A 23727-nucleotide genomic window follows, 5' to 3' on the forward strand; every position below is an offset into this window, starting at 1 on the left:
TTTTGTTATATTCATGTTTATTATAATATTATTTTTTAATTATATGATTAATAAGTGAATTATTTTTAAATTCAAAATATCATATTAACAAATTTAACAATGTTAATAATTAAACTTTAAATTTAAAATCTAAATAATAAATAGACTAAATTCATAAAAATTAAAAGTAGATGAATAAAAATAAAAAAATTGTAAAGATTAAAAAAGCTTATGGTATATTTTAAATAATTCGATAGTCGTAGTGGTGGCTCTCGCTTACATTCAGATGAGTTTTAAATATCACTAAAGTTACAATTTTACAACTGATATAAATAAAGAGAGTTTTGGGTGTTATTTTACCATTTATTATACGTTAGCTTGTTTCTTTTTTCTTGCTTTTTAATTCTGGTCTTGCCTCGATATTGTTTGGAGTTATCATTAATTTTTATAGCATCGATTAGATTCTAATTTTAGAGATTTGATTTTTAAGTTGAAAACTGAAAATAAAACTTTAAAGTTTCTGTTATACTAATATTAACTTACGTACCTATATGTATCTTTTTAATTTAATGAAACTGATAAATAGGGTCTTTAATCTTTTATCCAAACCCTCAAAATTTATTCTTCACTACAACACCATACGTGGCAAGTTTGTATTTAAGCAGTAAAAAAGTTAAAAATATCATCATATTAATATTAATTAAATTATTAAAATAGATTTTTAAATAAAAATTTCAATAGAAATTAATGTTAAATTTTATTTGTGACAGTTACATTATATATGGTAAGTATAAGCCAACTCAATGAACCATATTTTTCCGATAAGTGTCATATATAGTATAGATTATAAATTTTTAATTAATTAAAAATAAAAATACACCCAAGAAAATAACAATAAATTATGATGTAAAATAAATAAAATATTAATCTTCCGGGAGAAACATGAGTTTGGGCTTGAAAAAGTGCTATCAAAGATGTGGTCTAACTCAGGCCAGGCCCGATATCCATAAAATATTGCAAGATGAAAGGGTTACAGACACGGTCATCTGGTGTGGCGTCTATCGAACGCAACGCGGCCTCTCCGTTAACCTACATCGCCTCGCACCCCAACCAGCGACTCTCGAGTCTTTCTCACAGATATATAGATATTTATACACACGCATATATATATATTCCATCTACTCTTTCTACTTACTTTATCCAGTTTTCCCTCTCCTTTCAAAACCAAAATCTAAGTTTCTTTTTCTACAAGGTAAATTTTCTTTTTCTCCCCCGTCATATCTTCTCTGTTTTATTTTGCAATGCAAAGATTCGAAGTTTATCACAATCGCATTTCTTTTTTGGTTTCTCTTTGATTATTTCTGCAGTTTCGTAATGTCTACTTTTGGTGCCGCCGCTGCCAATCATAACCCTAATAAATCGTTTGAGGTATACATTTTTTAATTCGTATTAAATACTTCATATGATTCACATTGTTCATTTTAATTTTAATTTGTTGATTACGATTTTTTTAGCATAATTTTACCGTCGATGCTTTTACTATTGAGCTTTATCATTTCCTTTCTTTTTTTGTCTATAAGCTTGTAAGTAAAGAAATAAGTTTTTTCTTACTGTATTTTTTGTGATTTGGTTTTTTTTTTTTTGATGTTACAGAGGAAAGAAAGAAAGAAAACATAAATTTTATTCTTTGCTTTAGTTAAATAATAGTTGACTAGAGATACTGCGTTAGGCTGATGCTTTGCTCCTTTTTTTTTCCCGAGTTTTTTTGAGATGAATATAGGCAAATATCAATGTTAGTGATTCAAAGAATGATACTCTTGTTGAAAAGAATAAAAGTAATTCGGGCTTGGTTGAACTTTTGGTACAACAAGGGGTTCTTACATGCAGTTTTTTATTGTAGGTTGCTCAACCACCCAGTGATTCTATTTCAAGCCTTAGCTTCAGTCCCAAGGCCAATTTCTTGATTGCTACTTCATGGGATAATCAGGTCTACTCACTTTTCTTTGTTTCTGTTATTGATTATGCCATGTCTCAATTTTGTTCTTTTAGTAAGATGATGAATTATTGAAATTTAAGAAATGAAACTTCTTTCCTTGTTGTCTCTCCTTTATTTTGTTAAGGTTAGCTGAAGTTTGATCCCCTTTTCCCCTTTTGAATGATTATGCAGGTGAGATGTTGGGAAATTTCCCGGAATGGTACAGCTGTTGCTAGTACGCCAAAGGCATCAATTACTCATGATCAGCCGGTAATGAGTCAGAGTGTATTGTATTTAGAGACGTATTATTCTATTCTTCAAATTGTAGTTGTAATAAACTAATGCTGTTTTCTCCTTGCTCTTTTGAAAGGTTTTGTGCTCAACCTGGAAGGATGATGGGATGACAGTCTTTTCTGGAGGCTGTGACAAGCAGGTCAAAATGTGGCCTTTATTATCTGGTGGTCAACCAATGACAGTTGCCATGCATGATGCCCCTATTAAAGAAGTTGCTTGGATCCCAGAAATGAACCTGTTAGCTACAGGAAGCTGGGACAAGACATTAAAGTAATACTCTCACCTTTCCTCATTTTTGTACCATTGGGAAAATATGAAGTCTTGTTTTCTGGTATTGCATCCTAGTGATTAACATCATGTCAAGTAATGCATTTCATGTGAGGGCACTCTTGCCTTGCTAAGTAGTGCCTGCTTATTTGTAAGTTTCATGCTCAATTCCTAGGAGGTATGATTATGTGGTAGTCACAAGGTGCTTGTCCAATAATTGTTCACATGGTGTAGTCATGTAGGAGGTGTTATTGCTTGTGTTTTAGACGTGTATAATTATGATGTGATAAAAATATATATTTAGCTTGGATTTTAGGGCCACATGTAGGAGGTTTTTGGGACTGTGGAAATAATATTTAATTTTAGGAAGGGATCTCTCCACATTCAAAGTTGTACATTCTGAAGCATCAGTTTTAATGTTAAAGCTGAATATTTACGGGCAACATTAATTTTTGGTCTATTATTTACATTACTTTTACATGTTTTTTGTGTTATTGGTCATTAACTAATGAGTTTTTCCATATTGCTTTTTCTTCATCTATCAATGTCAGCAATTTGATTCTTTTATGTTACTGTGGCTTTTAACCAACTAGTGGTTTTTTACCTTTACCTTCAGATATTGGGATACAAGGCAGTCAAACCCAGTGCATACTCAACAACTTCCTGATCGCTGCTATGCACTCACAGTGAAATATCCATTGATGGTTGTTGGTACTGCAGATAGGAATCTGATAGTTTTTAACTTGCAGAATCCTCAGGTAGTGTTTTCTTATAAATCAAGTTATAGATTAAGGTTCTTCACTATTTTCAAATCTCTCTTGTAACTAATGCTCCTCCAACCCCCCCCCCCTTCCCCAAAAGCTTTGCCACTGTGATTGACTTTATCTTGTTTGTCTCATTGTAGTTTTGATGTTATGCATAACTAGTATTGCATTTGGTTGTATGGAATTTTATTATTTATAAACTGGTGGAAGTATTCTAGGAGTTACGAATAATAGCACTCATGCCTACTTTTTTTCTTTCTATCTGTAATAGCCTAGTGTAAGTGGACTATGCTAATGTTTTTCCTACTATGTGACTGGTTGGATAGATGTTAATAGAATTGTCGGCTAATGAATTGAGAAATTATTCTTGTTATTTGTTTGCTTTTCTCTTGCATCATCATGTTAAATAACATTGCTAAAATGCTAACAGAATGAATACAAGAGAGTCACCTCACCCCTCAAGTATCAGACAAGATGTGTTGCTGCCTTCCCTGACCAGCAAGGTTTTTTGGTATGCATATTCCTTCCTTTCATCTTTGGACTTCCAAAAATGTGATACTTGTATTCATTTGGCCCTTCATTTTGTCTATATGGAGAAACATCTTTGGAAGACATCATTTTTTTTTTAAATTTTTTCAGTTCAATGTACTAGTTTGAGCGATTTATAGAAGTCACTTTTCATAGTGGTTTAGTTTGTGCATTCTACTTCAATCTGAGTTGTTTCCCCCTATCTCTGCATCATCTTTTAGATTCTAATGTTCCGTTCTGTCATTCTGTAATCGTGGTTCCTTTTTCCTTTTGCCATTCTTCTTTCTTTTTTTTTCAAGTCATCACTTGGCATTTGAGTTATATACATATAACTATATCTGTTTTTATACCTTTCGTGTTGGTTGATACCCAAGTGTTGTTACCAACATTAATTCTGAAACAGCCTGAGACAACTGCCTGCTTTTCTATATTTCTGCATATAATTCTTTTTCCATTTTTTGGTTGTAACTAATAATGGAAGAGTTTCATTGCTAGTATAAACTTTTATCATTTTTCTTTGCAGGTTGGTTCAATTGAGGGAAGGGTTGGTGTACACCACCTTGATGATGGACAACAGGGTAAAAACTTTACTTTCAAATGCCACAGGGATGGCAGTGAGATATATTCTGTCAACTCATTAAACTTCCATCCTGTAAGTTTTTTTTTGCCTTGTACATCTTCATGTTGTTTTCTTCCTTGCTTGTTTCATATTATCTATGCTAGGTAGATATTATTTTTAACCATTTTAGGGATGTAAATCTTCTTTGGCTTGTGATCGGATGTCGATGTTTGTTCCTCTTTCAGATACATCACACTTTTGCCACTGCGGGGTCTGATGGTGCTTTCAATTTCTGGGACAAGGATAGCAAACAAAGACTAAAGGTATTCTTAGAATCCTTTGTCCATTTAATTTATGAGATAAACTGTTGTGTTTTTTTTTCTTTGGCAATTAGCCTTCTCTACTACTTGTACAATATGGTTTATAATTAGTTAAATTGCTGTCTTTCAAATACCAATATCATAGATAACAGTGAACCCGAGTTCCTCAACAGTCTGATTGGTGTTTATTAGAAAGTAGAAACCCTTAAATGCTTTCTATCTTTACAGAGATCAATTTTGCCAAATGAAAAGAGAATCACCATTAAATTGTTTGTCCTTTTTTAAATTAAATTGATGGTGGTCTGAACTTGGCAATTCTAACTATGGCAGCAAGATCATCTGTGCTGTATTCTGGTTGGTAATAAATGCTGTCTTTTGCTGATATGCAGGCAATGTCAAGGTGCAGTCAACCTATACCATGCAGTACTTTCAACAATGATGGATCAATATTCGCATATTCGGTATCTACTTTGCAAGAATGCTTATTTTCTATTTGAATTGAAAAATCATTCGTAAGGTGATTTTTACATTGAATTTGCTATAATAGGTTTGTTATGACTGGAGTAAGGGTGCTGAAAATCACAACCCATCAACAGCAAAATCCTACATTTTCCTGCACTTGCCACAGGTACATTAAAATGAATTATCTCACACACTTGATCATTTATTTTATTCACTTAACTTTTATTCAAAAATGCCATTTTTAATAAGAAATTTTTACTAATGAATGTGTGTCGTGGAATACAGGAATCTGAAGTTAAAGGCAAGCCAAGAGTTGGAACAAGTGGTAGAAAGTGAGAAGGTTAGTTTGGATTAGAGAATGGCTGAACCCTAGAAGAAAAAGGATTTGCCACATTTTGTCTGGTTTGGTTTCTCGATGGGCCGTTGGTTCAAGTTGAGTCACTAGGGTAGGAATGTGTTGTGTACATCAGGAAATTTTTTCCCTTTGAATCATTTTATCCCTACTTTTATGTTCAGCGTTTTAGTTTAGAATCTATAGAGTTGTTGCGAAGTTACAAACGTTAATCCGACCGTTCTTTTCGCCCATTTCTGCTACTAAGAAATGAATTATCTGTGTAAAATCTAATTAGGAAACTTGTCACATTATGCGATTTGTTGGTTATTTTGGATTTAGAGTCTAGAGAGTGGTTTATGCAATGGTTTACTTGTAGCTTCATCGTCTTGTTATTTTCCAAATAAGTTTTTTTTTTAAAAAAAAAATTGAACATAATCATTCATGGTAGTATCTTTTATTTTATTTTTTGGTATTTTTAAGCTGTAAGAATTAAGGTACAATAACCTCGGGTCAGAACCTGAGAACATTTGGTCTCGGGATTTGCTACGAATTCTTTGCTGATGAGCTAATAAGCCCCTGCCCCTTCAAAAAGGGACAAAAAGGTGGGCATTGAAGTCGACCTGCAAATCTTTTGGGACATGGATTGCCTCATCCCACAACAAAGGAATACATGGGTCAATTATTGCAGCTCATACTCGTTCCATGGCTATATAATGGACAAATGTAATAATATCTTTATATTAGGGTTTTTTACAAAATTATTATAAAAAAATAAAAAATAACTAAAATATTATAACTTTTTTTTATTTACCAAAATATACAAAAAAACAAAAAATTGAAAAAAAAACTTGACACAGCCTGATCAGGTCAATCACATTGGCGGCACCAAAGGTGCCAATGTGGTTGGCGGCACCAATGGTGCCAAAGGACTAAAATGTTAGTTAAGGATAGTTTTAAGGACCTGACATGAAAATTTATTATTTTAAATTTTGAAAGTGAATTGATGCTGTGGGCGTACTAAAATTGAAATGTGGCTAATTGCCTACTAAGCTCTCCTTATTTATTATTATTTTTATTTCCCTTCAACTCATTTTTTTATTTAATAAACAAGCCCTCAACTTATTTTTGTAGTTAAATAAGCTCATAATCTATGATTTTTACTCATAAAAGCCCTTTATTTTATTATTAAAGTAAATATATTTTACCTAAAATAAAGCTATTTAAAAAAGTATAAATTAATTCGCATTTTATGTATTATTTTGATAATTTGATGAGAATAGTTTATTTAAAAAATTTACTAAATAGAATTATTAAGAGTATATAATATAATTATAATTTATTTTTTCTATTTGGGTTACATTTATGGGTGATCAGTTTTATTATTACTTCTGGTTTTTCAATAAGGCATGCCTGGTACTTCTATTAATTTTTTTAATTTAATTTAATATTAGTTAAGTGATAATTAAGATACTTAGAATTCTAATTAAGTAATAACTCTATTTTAATTTAATAAACTATTCTCATTTAATAACTTTATTTTCATTTAAAATATAAAATTTACTGAAATATAAAATTTGTTGCTTCATAATATCTTAAGAGACTATTTTAATTAAAATGGTCTAACATGTTTATGTTATAAGTCTATTAAGAATATATTAAATTTATAAATAGATAAAATAGTTTATGTTTCCATTATTTAGTCTAACATGTTTATGTTATAAGTCTATTAAGAATATATTAAATTTATAAATAGATAAAATAGTTTATGTTTCTGTTTTTTTTTCCTTTTGATTTAATATTAGTTAAGGGAATATATTAAATTCAGAGGATTGAAATTAAAATAGTTTAATTTAATTTTTTTAAAATTAAAATAGAGTTATTAAATGAGAATAGTTTATTACATTAAAATAGAGTTATTAAATTAAACTATTTTAATTTTATAAATTTAATATATTCTCTTAACTAATATTAAATCAAAAGAAAAATAATAATGGAAACATAAACTGTTTTATCTATAAACATAAACTATTAAATTTAATAAATTAAAATAGAGTTATTAAATAAAAAAGTGAGTTGAAGGGGAATAAAAAGAAAATAATAAATAAGGAGGGCTTAGAAGGCAATTAGTCATATTTCAATTTTAGTGCGCACACCACCAATTAACTTTCAAAATTCAAAATGGTAAATTTGCATGTCAGGTCCTTAAAACTACCCTTAACTAACATTTTAATCCTTTGGCACCATTGGTGCCGCCAATGTGATTGGCCTGATTAGGCTGTGTCAGGTTTTTTTTTTCTGTTTTTTGTTTTTTTGTATATTTTGGTAAATAAAAAAAATTTATAATATTTTGGTAAATAAAAAAAAGTTATAATATTTTGGTTATTTTTTATTATTTTTTATAATAATTTTGTAAAAAACCCTTTATATTATGAAAGGATGGGGCTTGAAAATCACATGAAACGTGGTTTCTGTCCTTACCTTGTTCTATTGCATATGGGTAGGTTTCCTATGTATTTGTGAACATGATGTGAGCCATGTTACCTTTGTCTACTGACTACTACGACCAAACACAACCACCCTACCCTCTCATTTTTTTTAAAACCAAAAGATTTGGCATTGGTTAGACGATGTTTCTTTTTTCTCGAAATGGACTTCGTTTTTAAAGAAAAAATTAGATAACATAATTTGATTCAGTGAAGCATCACATATGTATTATTTTAAAATTTATCACCTGCATCATAAATTATGTCACTTGTAACGTAAATTTTAATATAAATTAGAAAATACCAGGATAAAAACATTCTTGCACATTGGATGTCTTTTCATAACTAATGATTGTAGGAACTGACCTACAATATGATAAATGTCTCCCGAATGACGTCTATAACCAGAATTCCACTCAACCTTTAGATAATCAATTCATTAAATACAGGGTGATTATTATTTCTTTATAGAAAGAAAGCATCTTCTATAAAATTACGTGTCAGTTCCTAATCCAAATTTCTAGCAACTTTCAGAACAAAAACAAAAGAAAAAAAAATCTCTAACAGCATTAAACGTTTGAAAATCACATCTATGCCCTTTTATATATATAAAAATTATCAAATGTATTTTATTAAGGTAAAACATTTAACTGAAATGATGTTACAAGTTAACTAGACAACAATTTAATAGAAAAATAACTTAAAAGTTTTTTCTTTTTCAAGGTATCTATTAGAGTGAGTCCAGTAACTAATTATCCGTATTCTGTAAGCTCATTAAGGGGATAGATAGTGGCTACGAATTTTAAAACTGCTCCATACTCGGGCGAGGATCAAACCCTCAACTACTGGTTAAGATAAGAGCTGAAAAGCCTTTTTTATTTTAAAAGAAAGGAATATTATTATAAAAATATTTGTATTTTTTTTACTTTTATATGAAATTTAATAAAAAAATAAGTTAAACCCAAAATTAACCTACTTCAAACCTAAGAAATGAATATTCTAAAAATCAATTTGTACAATTCTTTACATAAATTTTTTAAAGAACTTTTTTATTGACATGAGTGTATTATAACTAATATATAATAAAGGGAGTTAAAAAAAATCGACCAACGAAAAAGTGGAACAAAGAAAATATTTTGTTCCTCGTGTAAAAAGTAAAGGGGGGAGGAAAACGAAAAAAGAAACTACCCATTGTGGGTCCTATTATTCGTAAATTGATCATTGATAAGCAATCACACAGGTTCAGAATACGGCGATAGAAGTTTGTATATAAGCCCCTCTTTTAAGCTTCCACACTCCCCTTTCTTCCCTTCCTTTCTCTGCTCATTTTGTTTTGCTTTTCTTCTCTCTCAGACATATCACAAACACTTACGTTTTCTCTTAAAAAACCACCATGGGTAGACCACAGCAGCGATACCGTGGCGTCCGTCAAAGACACTGGGGTTCTTGGGTCTCTGAAATTCGACACCCCATCTTGTAATTTCCTTGAAACCATCTTTTCTTTCCCCTTTTATAATAGTTGATTGTTTTTATTTATTTATTGATGAGGAAAACGTTTGTTGTGTTTTTCAGGAAGACTAGAATATGGCTAGGCACATTTGAAACGGCGGAAGGTGCAGCAAGAGCATATGACGAGGCGGCAAGGCTTATGTGTGGGGCAAAAACACCAACCAATTTCCCATACAATCCCAATGACTCCCAATCTGCTTCATCAAAGCTTCTCTCGGCTACTTTGGCAGCTAAGTTACATAAATGTCACATGGCAGCACTGCAACTGGCTAAAAAAAATGCAGCAAAAGACCCTTCTGCAACACAATGTGGTCACCCTTTGGCTGCTCCAAGCTACACCGTCACCGGAAGCAATATCGGGGAAATGGATTGCCGGCAGCATATTCCGGGGAAGAAATGGGATGGATATGAGGAAAGTCAAGTTGGGGGTGAACAACAGTTCGTCCCATTAGAAGATGATCATATAGAGCAGATGATAGAGGAATTGCTTGGTTATGGATCTATTGAACTCTCTTCTAATTAGTTCAACGTTAAAGGGCTAAACTGTAAGCATTTTCCATGTGTTAATGGAACTTGCTTCTTCTTCTTTTTCAATGGTTTAGTTTTTCTAGTTATCGGTAATTTGTTTAGTTCATAAGATCAGATATGCTACATTATGCAAAGGTTGATTTGCATAAAGTAGTGTGAATACATTAATGGAATAAAGTATTTAACATATCATCTGAACTACATAGAACATATTAAGGCACGAAGCCGCTTCTTCTTCCATCTTTCTTTCTCCCACTTTTATAAATATGAGCTTTCATGTGAACACCTGACCCAATAGCAAAGCTTTCTTACCCAAATAAATATTAAGTATTGGTATCCCAAGTTTGGGTCTAATTTATATTCATCTTCAATTTTGCAAATATGATCAATTTAGGTGGTTTATTAGTGTTTTTAAGATTATTTTGGTGATAAGTTTGATTTAGGAATTTTGAAAAAAGGTACAATTTTAGAAAGTGCAAGTGTGAAGAGGAACCGAGGGTGTGAATAAAGTTTATGTGAAATAATTTAACTGGGTACAAGATTTAACATTTTCCTTTATTTATAAGAAATAGGTAAAATCTTACTATTACTCCTTATATTATATTATTTGTAAGTTGTAGATTTAGTTTTAATTTAGATATTTCTAACCCTGTATTTTCTGAATTTTAGAATTTTTATTTCTGACCTAAATAGTAACAATTAATTGAATTAAGTTAAATTATTCTACTGCACTATCATACGATTTACAAAATAGCGATTTTAATTTAGTTCATAATTTAATGGCTACTATTTGAATCAGGTTTGAATTCGAAAAGTATTAAGTACTAAAAATGATCAAATTGGAGAATAAGGATCAAGGGTCCGGACCTCTAAAAGAAAAAAAATTCATTTTTGGCCCATTAAAATTTATAAAATTTTGATTTAATCTTTTAAAAATTATAAAAAAAAATCTGATAACAAAATATTATTTGAAAATTTAATTGCTATTTTTTAGTCAAAGTTAAAATTTTAAAATCTATAAAAATGAAAAAGAAAAAAATCAGATAATAAAAAATACATATGTAATAAGGTTAGAGAAAAGAAATGGGCAGGAGGGAGAGAAATTCAGATAGATACAAGATGTTCTACTTTCATGTTAGTTGTTGATGTGAAAGAGGTTTGGGTTTCTTGGAGACGAGGATGAATGATGCATCCAATCCTTTGATTTCTGTAAAAGCAACCCCTTTTAAACTTCCTTAATTTTAATTCCCCTAATTTCAAATCTTCCTTCCTTGTGCTGCTGATTTACTTATTTATTTTGTACATGATTCCATATTCCCATTCCTACCATATCTAACTTTAACAAAAATGTCAACACTCTCGTCCTTTTTTTTAAAAAGAAATTACCAGATCTATTTCTAAGGAAAGATAATTAGATTTTAGGTATTTTTAAAACATTTTTGGAAATATACTTTAAAAAACTATTTTCCCAAGAAGAATTAAATTTTGTCTAGAGTCTAGCCCTAAGCCTAGGCAGCCGCCACCATATTTAGAAAAAGGTAAATTTCAAATAGAGTCATTTAACTATTAAAAATTTTCATTTTAGTTTTTTTTTTTGCAATTTAAACACTCACATTAGTAAGTTGATTCATTTTGGCCACCAAGTTAAAAACTATAAGGGAAAGCTGGCCTGGAAGTTTTGTTTTAATTTGATTTTCCACCTGATTATCGTTTTCCCATGTCATTTTGATTCTTTAAAAAATATTATCATTTTAATCACCCTTTAAATTAAATGAGGTAACCCTAAAAAAATGCAATTTTTTAGCCTCTGTTCTTACTTCCTTTCTAACGTAGCAGTGAAGACAAACAAGAAATGATAATAAAAACATGTACATGGTTTGTTTGCAGGAAAACCCAAACTCACAATAGCCCTATACCCCTTAATAACCACACAGCTTTTAAAAATGAACATTATTAATATGAAATCGCAAGAACCCTAAGAATTTTTGATGAACCAACAAAACCCATAACGATGAAATTAAAAACACTTGTAACATATGTTAAAATTAACAAAGAACCCTAACAATGTTTTGATGAAACAAATTAAAAAACCCATAACGATTACATGTTAATATTTGACTTACAAAAAATTGAAGTACTTTTTAATAGAAGAAGATTCCCCCCTTTTCGACCTTTTGTTTGATTATCGGTTCGCAACTTGAAACTCTCTATGAATCGAATCAATTTTTTTTACCCAGCAGCAGAGAAAATGAAACAATAAAAATTTTATGTGAATATTAAGTGTAATTTTAAATATTTCAGGTCAACTTTCCTTCACAGTTTTTAGCTATGGTGGCCAAAATGAATGGACTTGTTAAAAAATATATTTGGTATAAAACTTATTTATTTTTTTAATATATTTGGATTTTCTTAAAAAATATTCATGTATGAAATTTATTTCTAATATATATTACAACATGGAAATAAAAGATACATTCATGTTTATCTTAATGGGGCCACTTTTTGGAAGTGTTTGTGTGCATGGGAAAGGAAGAAGAGTGATGCAGGCAGTTCCCAACAAAATTTGGACCCACATGTCTCACTGTCACAATGTTGGAGGCCCTTTTCATTGTCAAAATTTCATCACCGGGATTTGCTAGCTTCACACTGCTTTAAACTTTTAAACTTTGGGATTGCAGAATATTAATGTTGTCAAACACTACCCTAAAACTTATTTATTTATTTATTTATTTGGTATAGTGTTTTTATCTTTTTTATGTTTAGAATTAATTTTGTTGGAGTTGGAGAAATCCGAATTTGGTTTAAATATTTGGAAAAAATATTTACTTTTATTTTTAATTAATTTGAGGTGAGGTACAAATATTTGGAAATAAAACCAAGAGGAGAGGTACAAATTTGAGGCGAGAAAAAGAAAATGGTTTCATCCCATCTGGTCATTCCTAATACAAATATTTTAAATATAATTAAGCAGATGAGATTGAATATTAAATATGGAATAGTGGAGGTTGAATTTATTAATGATCTTAAAAATGACAAACTCATGTAAGACGAATAGAATGTGAGGCAGCTTGTCTTTATCGTTACAAATCCATTAGTTAGTCAAAAGACTCGATCATAGCACATGAAAGGAGATCATTATGAGCCACTCAGCATGAATATGCTTTAATCATATTTATATCCTTTATCATTGGATTTGATTGATTTTAAATTTTATAAATAGAATAGTTTTTTTATTTTTAAAACATATTTAAAATATTAATTTTAAAATAAAATGTGATTGTTGAGGTTAGGATTCAGTAAAGGAGGAGGTATGGAGGAGGATCTGGTGGTGCTGGTGGAGGCCAATTCACCCAATTTAGGTGGAGAGACAAAAGAGGAAAATGAGTAAGAAGGTTGATGTGGTGAAGGAGTATGCTAAAGGCAGTAAAGAGGCTTGAATACTTGAGGGTCTATCCATTCTTTATTGCGTCGAAAGTATTTATAAGGGAGGTTCTATGTTTGATGGCGTTGACATGGTGAACTTACTATCATGCCATCATTGCAAGACACATGATTGGATGTCTGCGATGGGACAAATTCCGTCATTCATTCTGAACTATGGTGCAAAGTGATTAAGCTCACATATAGTTTGGTGGCCTAAAGAGTCACATTTAAAAAAAAAAAGCGGGTGCATAGTGAAAACCTTCAGTAGGCAAACAAGTGGCTATATCACAGGGATGGCTAACCAAAATCCTCCCAGAAAGACAAAAGGTTAGCAAAAATCAAGTCTTTCGGGTAATTGGTCTTCTAGCCACTGACTGATAGGTAGAAAGCGAAAAAATTTTCCCTAATAACTTATTGTGTTGCCATATGTCCTGAGACGAGTGGGTATAATAATAATAGAATGAGTAAATATTGTAATTTATCTATTTTTTCCTATAATTTCTAATATTACCATTACAATTTGATATATGATATGGATTAAATTCAATTGTATAAAATGTAGGGACAAGAATAGAACCAAAAATCTATCCATGAATACTTGTTTTCGCTGATCCTCATCCCTCCACGTGCACAAGCATGTTACCAAATAGTGTGCCCCATTTTCATGCATGTTAGCTTACACATGGTTTTAGCCGCATCATGTATGATGAAGGGCCAATATTACTCTCGCTCCCTCTCTCTTTAATCCGAGATTTCGAAATATTGCTAAAACATTGTTTTTATTTATTATTATCTATACTTTGGATTCGTTAATAATATATTTCATTTATTGACGAAAACGATTTTATCTTAAGTAAATTACTCTGAAAGTTTACAATATCTTTCTTTTATTTTGGATTTTTTAAATATCGATTGTTTTTTTTTTAAATTTGATGAAAATGAAAAGAATTATGATTAGGTGTATTTGATACGTGTATCAGCTTGGATGTAGACTTTTCCCCCCTATTTTTCTGCCTTGTTTAGTCACTGATTTCGTCATTTTATAAGTTTTACTAATTAAGAAAAAAAAAATAACGTCTTAAAATTTATTTAAAATATTTCAATTTAAGATTCAATCCAATTTTCTTCTATTTTTCTATATTTTTTTATATTTGTAAAACTTTATGATTGTGTACAAAAATAATTTTAAAAAATGAACCAAACTTCCTTACAAAGAGTTTGTATCCACGAGTTTAATTTTTTGTGTTGTGATAGAATTTATCTAAATTGATTTTGATAAAATTTAACTTCTCAATTTCTTTTTTGATATTATGTCTACAATTGCTCATAATTCCTCCCTAACTCATAAACAGTAGGATAATACATTTTAACACACTCAAACCCATGTTCTCTTATATTGGCAACAATGCTCACATTAATTGAATTAAAACTCAATCTGCTTAACTTCCCAAATTCTAAACTACCAAGAGGTGGATTTTTGTATATGGAAATGTGGAAATAATGAATTTCTCTTTGCTTTTTTCTTTTTTATGCTTTTGATATTAATCTAATAATATATATTACAAGGTACAAAAGTAATTAAGAAAATAATCCTATGTGTTGGCAAGTAGCAACCCTTATTATGCAGGGCTGAAGGGAGGGGCAACCAAGTGTCTAATTTTAGGGGAGAGTAAAATCCGATTCGATTTAAAAATTTCGATAAAAAATTTAAATTTCGAAAATCCAAATAAGAAATAGCAAAACCACATCGTTTTGATAAATGTTTACCCATTAAGTTAAAAGGCAAAACCACGTCTTTTTGATAAATGTTTACTCATTAAGTTAAATTATCTTCTACTTTGTCTACTAGTTAAATAATCGGTCCATGTAAACACAACATTGAGTATAAATAATAGGGTTCATTAACTCGACTTGACTTGACTCAAAATTTTTTTGACTCAATTTGATTCAATTTGGAAAAAATTTAAATTGAGTTCGGTTGCTAAAATAGGATTCGTCAACTCAACTAACTCGATTTTTTTTACTCAATTCGACTCGACTCGATCAAATGCTCACTACTAATTGGTTCCCCTAAAAATGGTGCTTTTAATCTTTGAAATTTTATAAAATTTTAAATAAATAAATGATAAAATTATAGTTTGTTCTTTCAAAAATAATAAACTTTTGATTTGTTCCTTTTAAAAATTAAAAAAATATATACAAATACAATGGTGAAATTATATTTTAATTCTCTTAAAAATATATAACTCAATCTTGACCCCCAAAGAAAAAGTTTCTGACTTTGTCCCTGTTTTATATGATACAACATCAAAATATTAATGTTAAATATGTGGGCCATATTTTTAATAAACTTTGTTTTTATTAATTATTATTAATTTTTTCTATTATTTTATCTTATTTTATGTTATTCTTTAAATGCAATATTTCTATGTTACATAATATAATTTCAATGGTTTCAACAAATTTTATATATTACTACTATATTTATCACACGCGTATGTATGTGAAAACCATATATCTAGAATAGAGATATAGTCGTAATAAAGTATGCATAATATAATTAAAATATAAATATTATGTTAAAATGAAGTTTTGGCTCAATAGTAAAGTTAGAATTTTATTAATGTCAATAGCATTGATTCAAATCCAACCATATGTAATTTTTTTATTTTTTTTAAATTAAACGATTAAAATACTCTCAAATAATATGGTTTATTTCAATTACGGAATATCATTTTTATAATTTCCTTAATTGTGCTGATAGTTGACTCGTAACACCAACTTAGACACGTAAATAATAGTAAATATGGATATACAAATATACAATGAATATACTTATTAAAGTTTCATATAAAAACTATCAATAAGTGTTGAGTGCAATAGTAAAACACATTGCACTCTCAAAGGAAAAATATAGTTTAAACATTGAAGACGACATTATTAAGAGGGATAGTCATGAACTTCGAATTGACCCATAAAGTGGACATAAAAAATAGTGGACAAGTTTTTATTGATGTGGCGTGAAAATGGGGCTTCAAAAAGATAGTCGTCCAAAGTGATAGTGTTGAAGCCATTCGATTGTTAAATGGGGAGGAAGGTTTGCAAAGCCCCATTGCTTTGCTTCGGGACATTAAGGAGCTTGTAGGCAGGCAATGGGAAATGCAGTTATCTCACGTTTACAGATCAGCAACTATGGCGGCAGATTTCTTGGCAAATCCAATCTCCTCATGTCCTATGATTTGCAGATTCTTTTGGGTCCTCCATGGGGCATTTGGAGTATTTTGGCGCATGATGCTTTAGATAAAGGAGAGGAATATGTACTTGCTCCTTAGTTTACCCTTTGATTAATTAATAAACTCTTTTCTATATATATATATATAATCAAATGGTTAGTTTTTTTTTTCAATAAATTAAAAAGAATTATCAATTACGAAATAACAATAGCAACAACTGGGTGACAACAGAAAATGTGTATCTAACCGTATCCGATCAACAACCATTGAAGGAGCTTCATGAAAGACTCGGGTACCAAAATGCAAACCTTTCATCAGTCCAACCAAGATATGATGAGCACAATTCGCCTCCCTTTGTATCTGCTTGATATCTACTCTCTATTCATGTCTACACAACTTTTGAATTTGTAACACCAAATCTCTATTTGAATGCCCTCTGATGCCACCATGGATACCTTCAATAGCTATAGTATAGTCAGTTTCAACAATAACATTTTCCCAATTAGCATCTAAGGGTTAGTATTTGCTATACTTACCATGTATATTTTTATTTCACAAGTAGCCTTAAAAAATTGCCGTGTGTTTTTTTTCTTAAAATATTTTCTTATATCCTTATAGAACATTTGCTAATCCCTATCTTTATTTGTCCATTTACAATTTATAAAATATTTTCTTCATATATAATTATGAGTTAATTTTGATATATTGACAATAAATTTTTTTAACTCCTTTATCCTATCTAAATCGTTCCTATACATTTATCTATTTTATCAAATTCACTTTAATTAAAGTTTGATCATTCTTAAATTCATACAAGTACCTATGACTATTATGGTTAGAAGATTTATCATTAAAAAAATTATAATTTTTTTGAGTTTATCCATAAAGAGTGTGTAAATATTAATGTTAAATTTGTTGAATTTTTTAATTTTAGAATTAATTGATAGAATATAAATATTGAAGGACTAAATTTATTATTAGGTCAATAAAAAATTCATATTAGAGTTTTGTTGCTAAGTTAAAGGACAAGTATAAGAGAAGTGACTAGAATATTTAATTTCAAAAAATTAATTTTTTAATAAAAAAATAATAATTAGGTGAAAAAAACATAATCAAGTATATAGATGAATATTATTCTTATAGCTTACCCTTTAAATAATAATGCAAATTAATCTAATATGAAATATTTAAACTATCTTAAAATATCCCTTGGGTTTAGCTCAAGTGATAAGATAAATAAAAATTCAATTAAAATGCATATATTTAAATATTTAGTTTAAAAAAATTATTTCAAACGTAAAAAATGGAAAATAAAGAAAATAAAGAAATAGTTGTAAAGTTAATTGTAGTTTTATTAAGGTTGATAAATACAAATTCAAATAGCCTCCAAAAAATTCTCCTATAGTTTATGATCCACATCCTGGTTGTAGCACTTTGATGTGTGTGTTTGAAACCTACAATAATGCACTCACCGTATGAAACATCCCCTTTTGCGTTATGGTTCCACAAACAAAGGGAGTCGCGCTCTATCGTTCGTTTTGGTCCTTTGAATGAAAAAAGCCCTCGAAATCAAAGCTTCGGTTATTTTTGGAAACATCGGATTGTATATATTTACTCATACTCTCATTTGAGTTTTTCATATACTGTGTTCTACTATTTTACTAAATAAACAAACAAAATACAATACAATACAAAACCTAACCCCAAATATTCTTTTGGGAAACAGAAAGAAAAAGAGTCGTAATTGTTATAAATAAAACGTCAAAAGTGTAGGATCCTTTTGATGTAAACAACCCTACGGGGATTTACTGTGAACAAAGAAGAGCCACTGGAGATTAAGAAGAATACAAGAGGATACAAAGGCTAATATAACTGTGTTGGGTTTTTTTTTCTTCGAGGAGGAAAAGAAAAGAGAAAAGATGGTGGACATAGACGACACCTTGCAGGAGATCAAGAACGAGAACGTCGATCTTGTAAGGAAAAAAAAACACATGATTTTATCTTTGTTTTTTTCACTTTTTGTTTGATGGTTAGTTTGTGTTTTTTTATGTCTTAGGTTTTTAGGGTACATATTGAGATGACACGATTGTTATGTTAGCAGTCATTGCAATGCAAACACCAGATTCAATTTTACTTTTATGTTGCTTGGCCACCTACTGAATTTGTTTGATAGCTGATACTTATTATATGAATCGTTTCCCATGCTGACGATGGCTCCCTTTGCCAGTTTGAATGAAGCATTTTAAAAAAAATAAAATTTAAAGATTGTTTAATTGTTTGATGATAGAATTGATAATTTTGGTGTGTGTGGGGGGGGGGGGGTTGTAGGAGCGTATACCCGTTGAAGAAGTATTTCTGCAGTTGAAATGCACCAAGGAAGGGTTGACAACCGAGGAGGGGCTGAAGAGACTGCAAATCTTTGGCCCAAACAAACTCGAAGAGAAGAGTGTAAATATTTGCTAATCTCACTCCCACTGTTTCCTCATTTTCTGTTATTATATATAACGAGGAGAGAAGCTGATTAGGGTTGAACGAATTTTAAACAGGAAAGCAAGGTTTTGAAGTTCTTGGGATTTATGTGGAATCCTTTATCATGGGTGATGGAGATTGCAGCAATTATGGCCATTGCTTTGGCCAATGGAGGAGTATTAATCCTTCTCTTTCATCACGCTTTCTTGCTATACTTGCATCGCAATTAGGTAAACCATTTTTTTTAACTGGATAAACCAAAAATGCAGGGCAAGCCTCCAGATTGGCAAGATTTCGTTGGTATCACGGTTTTGCTTATTATCAACTCCACTATCAGTTTCATTGAAGAAAACAATGCAGGCAATGCAGCAGCGGCACTTATGGCCGGTCTTGCTCCCAAAACCAAGGTGCTTTATATGAGACATCAATAATTGGCCAACAGAAACAATACATGCATACGTTATAGTAGAAAACTGATGTTTCCTTTGCATGTTTGAATAATTGATTAATTAATAGGTCCTAAGAGATGGAAAATGGTGCGAGCAAGAAGCTGCAATTTTGGTACCAGGAGATATCATCAGCATCAAGTTGGGAGATATCATCCCAGCAGATGCACGTCTCCTAGAGGGCGATGCGCTCAAGGTTGATCAATCTGCCTTAACTGGTGAGTCTTTGCCGGTAAACAAGAACCCCGGTGATGGGGTTTACTCGGGTTCTACCGTCAAGCAAGGTGAGCTCGAGGCCGTTGTTATCGCTACTGGTGTTCACACCTTCTTTGGTAAAGCAGCTCACCTGGTCGATAGCACCAACAACGTAGGCCACTTCCAGAAGGTAATCTCACAAGCTTATGACAAGCATCATTTGTGGTATATTCTTAACTTGTATCTGATGTGTGCACTGGGATGGGAACTGATTGATCAGGTGCTGACCGCAATTGGGAACTTCTGCATATGCTCAATTGCAGTAGGCATGCTAGTTGAGATTGTGGTGATGTATCCGATCCAGCGTCGAAAGTATAGAGATGGAATTGATAATCTCTTGGTGCTTCTCATCGGAGGGATTCCTATCGCCATGCCAACAGTTTTGTCGGTGACAATGGCTATCGGGTCTCACCGGCTTTCTCAACAAGGAGCTATTACAAAGAGAATGACAGCCATCGAGGAAATGGCAGGAATGGATGTACTGTGCAGTGACAAGACTGGGACACTTACTCTAAACAAGCTTACTGTAGACAAGAGCATGGTTGAGGTTGGTCCATGAATTGGGTTCAACAGGCAGCCGCTAACATACCTTCAACTATGAGAGTCAAATCGTGTATTGTAGAAACCATAACTCATTGATCATGCAACTGAAATTTCAGGTATTCACAAAGGATGTTGACAAGGAAATGCTTCTGTTACTCGCGGCAAGGGCCTCAAGGGTTGAAAATCAAGATGCTATTGATGCCTGCATTGTTGGAATGCTAGGTGACCCCAAGGAGGTGAACTCTTCTTGCTTGTGCTTCTCAATCCATTTCCATTATTTTCTCATCCACTTCATCTTATGCAAATAAGTCTTACATTTAATATTTGGTTTACAGGCAAGAGAGGGTATCACAGAGGTCCATTTCTTCCCTTTTAACCCAGTTGACAAGCGTACAGCCATGACATACATCGAGTCCGATGGCAGTTGGCATCGAGTCAGCAAAGGTGCACCAGAGCAGGTAAAATATCAGCAGGAGCTTTATACCACATTTTTCTTTTCCTGGCAGTGTTTTTTGCTTCTTATTTTTACCTGAAATCTCTATCAGATCATTTCTCTCTGCGACCTTCGAGATGATGTGAAGAAGAAGGCTCATGATATTATTGATAAATTTGCTGATCGTGGACTTCGTTCTCTTGGTGTGGCTAGACAAGTGAGTTTGCAACCCAATTTTCTTGATAGCTATGCTTTCTTTTAAGAAGCAAATGGAAGAAAAGCTTATTGTGGAATAAACTTAATTGTATTTTTAGACTGTTCCTGAGAAAACCAAGGACAGCCCGGGGAGTCCATGGGAATTTGTGGGCCTTTTACCTCTTTTTGATCCTCCTAGACACGACAGCGCGGAGACGATTCGTCGCGCACTCCATCTTGGTGTGAATGTCAAGATGATCACCGGTGATCAGTTGGCCATTGGTAAGGAAACCGGTAGGAGGCTGGGCATGGGAACCAACATGTATCCATCATCTGCTCTCCTGGGCCACAATAAAGATGAAAAAGTTGACACAATCGATGTCGATGAGCTTATTGAAAAGGCTGATGGCTTTGCAGGAGTTTTCCCAGGTAACCGAGTTGATATATTTCGTAGCTAGTGTTGTAGCTATCATCTTGTCCTAACTCCTAACTAATGAACTACCATTCAGAGCACAAATATGAGATTGTGAAGAGGCTACAAGAAAGGAACCACATTTGTGGCATGACTGGAGATGGAGTGAATGATGCACCAGCCCTTAAGAAGGCAGACATTGGAATTGCTGTGGATGACGCAACCGATGCAGCTCGAAGTGCATCGGATATAGTATTAACAGAGCCTGGACTAAGTGTGATTGTTAGTGCTGTTCTAACAAGCAGAGCCATTTTTCAGAGAATGAAAAACTATACCATCTATGCCGTTTCCATCACTATCCGTATCGTGCTGGGTTTCATGCTCCTTGCTCTTATTTGGAAGTTCGATTTCTCCCCCTTCATGGTTTTGATCATTGCTATACTCAATGACGGAACTATTATGACCATCTCCAAGGACAGGGTTAAGCCATCTCCTATGCCTGACTCATGGAAGCTCAAGGAGATCTTTGCCACCGGCATTGTTCTCGGAACCTATCTTGCTTGCATGACTGTTGTTTTCTTCTGGGCTGCTAACGATTCCGACTTCTTTTCGGTAAAATAAAAAGGAAACACTCTTTACATTCTCCTTAAGAACCATACTTATGAAGTATGAACCACAAAGCATGTTGATCCATAATTGCAGGATAAGTTTGGGGTAAAATCCATCCGGTACAGTCAAGATGAGCTTACAGCCGCTGTGTATCTCCAAGTGAGTATTGTGAGTCAGGCACTCATCTTTGTGACTCGTTCTCGGAGCTGGTCTTTTATCGAACGTCCCGGTCTCCTTCTAGTGGTTGCCTTCATTCTAGCACAATTGGTGAGTTGGTGTAAAATTTCACATCAATTGCAGAATTTGATATACAAAAGAACAACTTATATTTCATTTTTTGGTGTGTTGTTCAACTTTGTAAGGTGGCTACTGTCCTTGCCGTTTATGCAAACTGGGGATTCGCTAGAATTAAAGGCATCGGGTGGCCTTGGGCTGGTGTTATTTGGCTCTACAGTATAGTTTTCTACATCCCACTTGATGTTCTCAAGTTCTTAATCCGGTATGCCTTAAGTGGAAAGGCCTGGGATAATCTCCTTCAGAATAAGGTATGCAAATCATTATCCTTGAATGACAACTGAAACAATGCTCTGTTTCTCACTTCTTGATATTCACACTTACATATTGCACACAGACTGCTTTCACAACAAAGAAGGATTATGGAAGGGGAGAGAGGGAGGCACAATGGGCCACGGCGCAACGAACCCTTCATGGATTGCAGGCTCCCGGAGCTGAAGAAATCTTGAATGAGAAGAGCAGCTACCGAGAGTTATCGGAGATCGCCGAACAAGCCAAGAAGCGTGCTGAAGTTGCAAGGTATAATATGATATGATCACTGGTGATTGTGAATATGTTCGTTGTTTCACTAGTTTTATTTCATGAGATGAACATGTTATGTATGGTTTACCAGGTTGAGGGAGCTTCATACGCTGAAAGGGCATGTTGACTCAGTTGTGAAACTCAAAGGACTTGACATTGAGACCATCAACCAAAACTACACTGTATGAGAAATGCAGGGCTGAACATTGCAAATTAGCGATATCCAATTTTTTTTTTCTTTATTAGTTGTTTCTGTAATAACAGAGTGGCAATATAAAACACAGGTTTCATTTAGCTGGTTCTTGTTGTCCGTATCAATGTAATAAAGAAAATTTTTTCTTCCATTTAATGATTGAAGGAATCTTTCATTAATTCCGTATAGATTTCCTTGTTTCTTTTCTAGCTTTTTGGTTGTCATATAAGCACTTTTCAAGTTCGTATATCTCTTCTTTTAGGCCTAAAGAAACAAAACTTTAATGGAACCCTAACACCATTAACTAATGAATAATCGAAACGAGTTCATATGAACAAGCAAAGCCATTTGACCAATATGTTTTGCTGCTTGATATGACAGAAAAAAATATTCACGGTCATATATAGACTCATGATATAAATTCATGAATTAAAAAATTAAGTTAAGACTTGTGAATTGAATCGTATATTATTAAATTTGTTATGGGTGTAATAAAAAAAACAAATTGATATATATATATTTGAAATTTTGAATATTGGACTTCTATCAAGTTCCTCAAAATTCAATAATATTCTAGAAAAAAAAATATAATTTATATAATAGAAAAGGAGAAAAAAATATGTACAATGGAAAACTATAGAAATTACAATACACTTAGAAAAATTATAAAGCAATTTGAGCATTTTATGTTTATCAAG

The 23727-nt window shown here is 32.0% G+C and overlaps 3 protein-coding genes across 4 annotated transcripts; all 3 read left to right on the forward strand.

The window, feature by feature from the left end:
• The first annotated feature begins 940 nt into the window (after positions 1 to 940).
• LOC107906437 (protein RAE1) lies at positions 941 to 5844 on the forward strand. Its single transcript, XM_016833420.2, has 12 exons — positions 941 to 1231; positions 1347 to 1407; positions 1880 to 1966; positions 2147 to 2224; positions 2325 to 2518; positions 3132 to 3273; positions 3710 to 3790; positions 4331 to 4459; positions 4612 to 4689; positions 5076 to 5147; positions 5234 to 5314; positions 5434 to 5844. Exons 2-12 carry the CDS (start codon positions 1354 to 1356, stop codon positions 5482 to 5484), a joined length of 1047 nt encoding a protein of 348 aa, XP_016688909.2. The 5' UTR covers positions 941 to 1231; positions 1347 to 1353; the 3' UTR covers positions 5485 to 5844.
• Positions 5845 to 9222: 3378 nt separating this feature from the next.
• LOC107906440 (ethylene-responsive transcription factor ERF003) lies at positions 9223 to 10189 on the forward strand. The gene is made up of 2 exons (XM_016833427.2): positions 9223 to 9441; positions 9538 to 10189. Exons 1-2 carry the CDS (start codon positions 9359 to 9361, stop codon positions 9995 to 9997), a joined length of 543 nt encoding a protein of 180 aa, XP_016688916.1. The 5' UTR covers positions 9223 to 9358; the 3' UTR covers positions 9998 to 10189.
• An 8114-nt stretch (positions 10190 to 18303) lies between these two features.
• On the forward strand, positions 18304 to 23208 carry LOC107902755 (ATPase 9, plasma membrane-type). Of its 2 annotated transcripts, XM_041093655.1 has the most exons (15): positions 18304 to 18631; positions 18987 to 19106; positions 19205 to 19303; positions 19397 to 19534; positions 19644 to 19958; positions 20049 to 20375; positions 20488 to 20607; positions 20707 to 20829; positions 20917 to 21021; positions 21119 to 21428; positions 21509 to 22023; positions 22114 to 22287; positions 22383 to 22565; positions 22652 to 22833; positions 22928 to 23208. In XM_041093655.1, exons 1-15 carry the CDS (start codon positions 18578 to 18580, stop codon positions 23022 to 23024), a joined length of 2862 nt encoding a protein of 953 aa, XP_040949589.1. In that variant the 5' UTR covers positions 18304 to 18577; the 3' UTR covers positions 23025 to 23208. The 2 variants fall into 2 exon arrangements, with proteins under 2 accessions (XP_040949589.1, XP_040949588.1); XM_041093654.1 differs by having other exon boundaries at positions 19644 to 20375.
• The last annotated feature ends 519 nt before the right edge of the window (positions 23209 to 23727 follow it).

This window comes from Gossypium hirsutum, chromosome D05 (assembly GCF_007990345.1).
Source record: "Gossypium hirsutum isolate 1008001.06 chromosome D05, Gossypium_hirsutum_v2.1, whole genome shotgun sequence".
Lineage (NCBI taxonomy): Eukaryota > Viridiplantae > Streptophyta > Magnoliopsida > Malvales > Malvaceae > Gossypium > Gossypium hirsutum.

What these genes read in the sequence shown, in the direction of transcription:
- LOC107906437 (XM_016833420.2), top strand. Translation starts at nt 1,354, where the DNA reads ATGTCTACTTTTGGTGCCGCCGCTGCCAATCATAACCCTAATAAATCG. An exon ending in CTACTTCATGGGATAATCAG is followed by an intron (nt 1,967 to 2,146) that starts GTCTACTCACTT and finishes ATGATTATGCAG; the next exon opens with GTGAGATGTTGGGAAATTTC. An exon ending in ATAGCAAACAAAGACTAAAG is followed by an intron (nt 4,690 to 5,075) that starts GTATTCTTAGAA and finishes GCTGATATGCAG; the next exon opens with GCAATGTCAAGGTGCAGTCA.
- LOC107906440 (XM_016833427.2), top strand. Translation starts at nt 9,359, where the DNA reads ATGGGTAGACCACAGCAGCGATACCGTGGCGTCCGTCAAAGACACTGG. An exon ending in GAAATTCGACACCCCATCTT is followed by an intron (nt 9,442 to 9,537) that starts GTAATTTCCTTG and finishes TGTGTTTTTCAG; the next exon opens with GAAGACTAGAATATGGCTAG.
- LOC107902755 (XM_041093654.1), top strand. Translation starts at nt 18,578, where the DNA reads ATGGTGGACATAGACGACACCTTGCAGGAGATCAAGAACGAGAACGTC. An exon ending in TTGCTTTGGCCAATGGAGGA is followed by an intron (nt 19,304 to 19,396) that starts GTATTAATCCTT and finishes CCAAAAATGCAG; the next exon opens with GGCAAGCCTCCAGATTGGCA. An exon ending in ATAATCTCCTTCAGAATAAG is followed by an intron (nt 22,566 to 22,651) that starts GTATGCAAATCA and finishes TATTGCACACAG; the next exon opens with ACTGCTTTCACAACAAAGAA.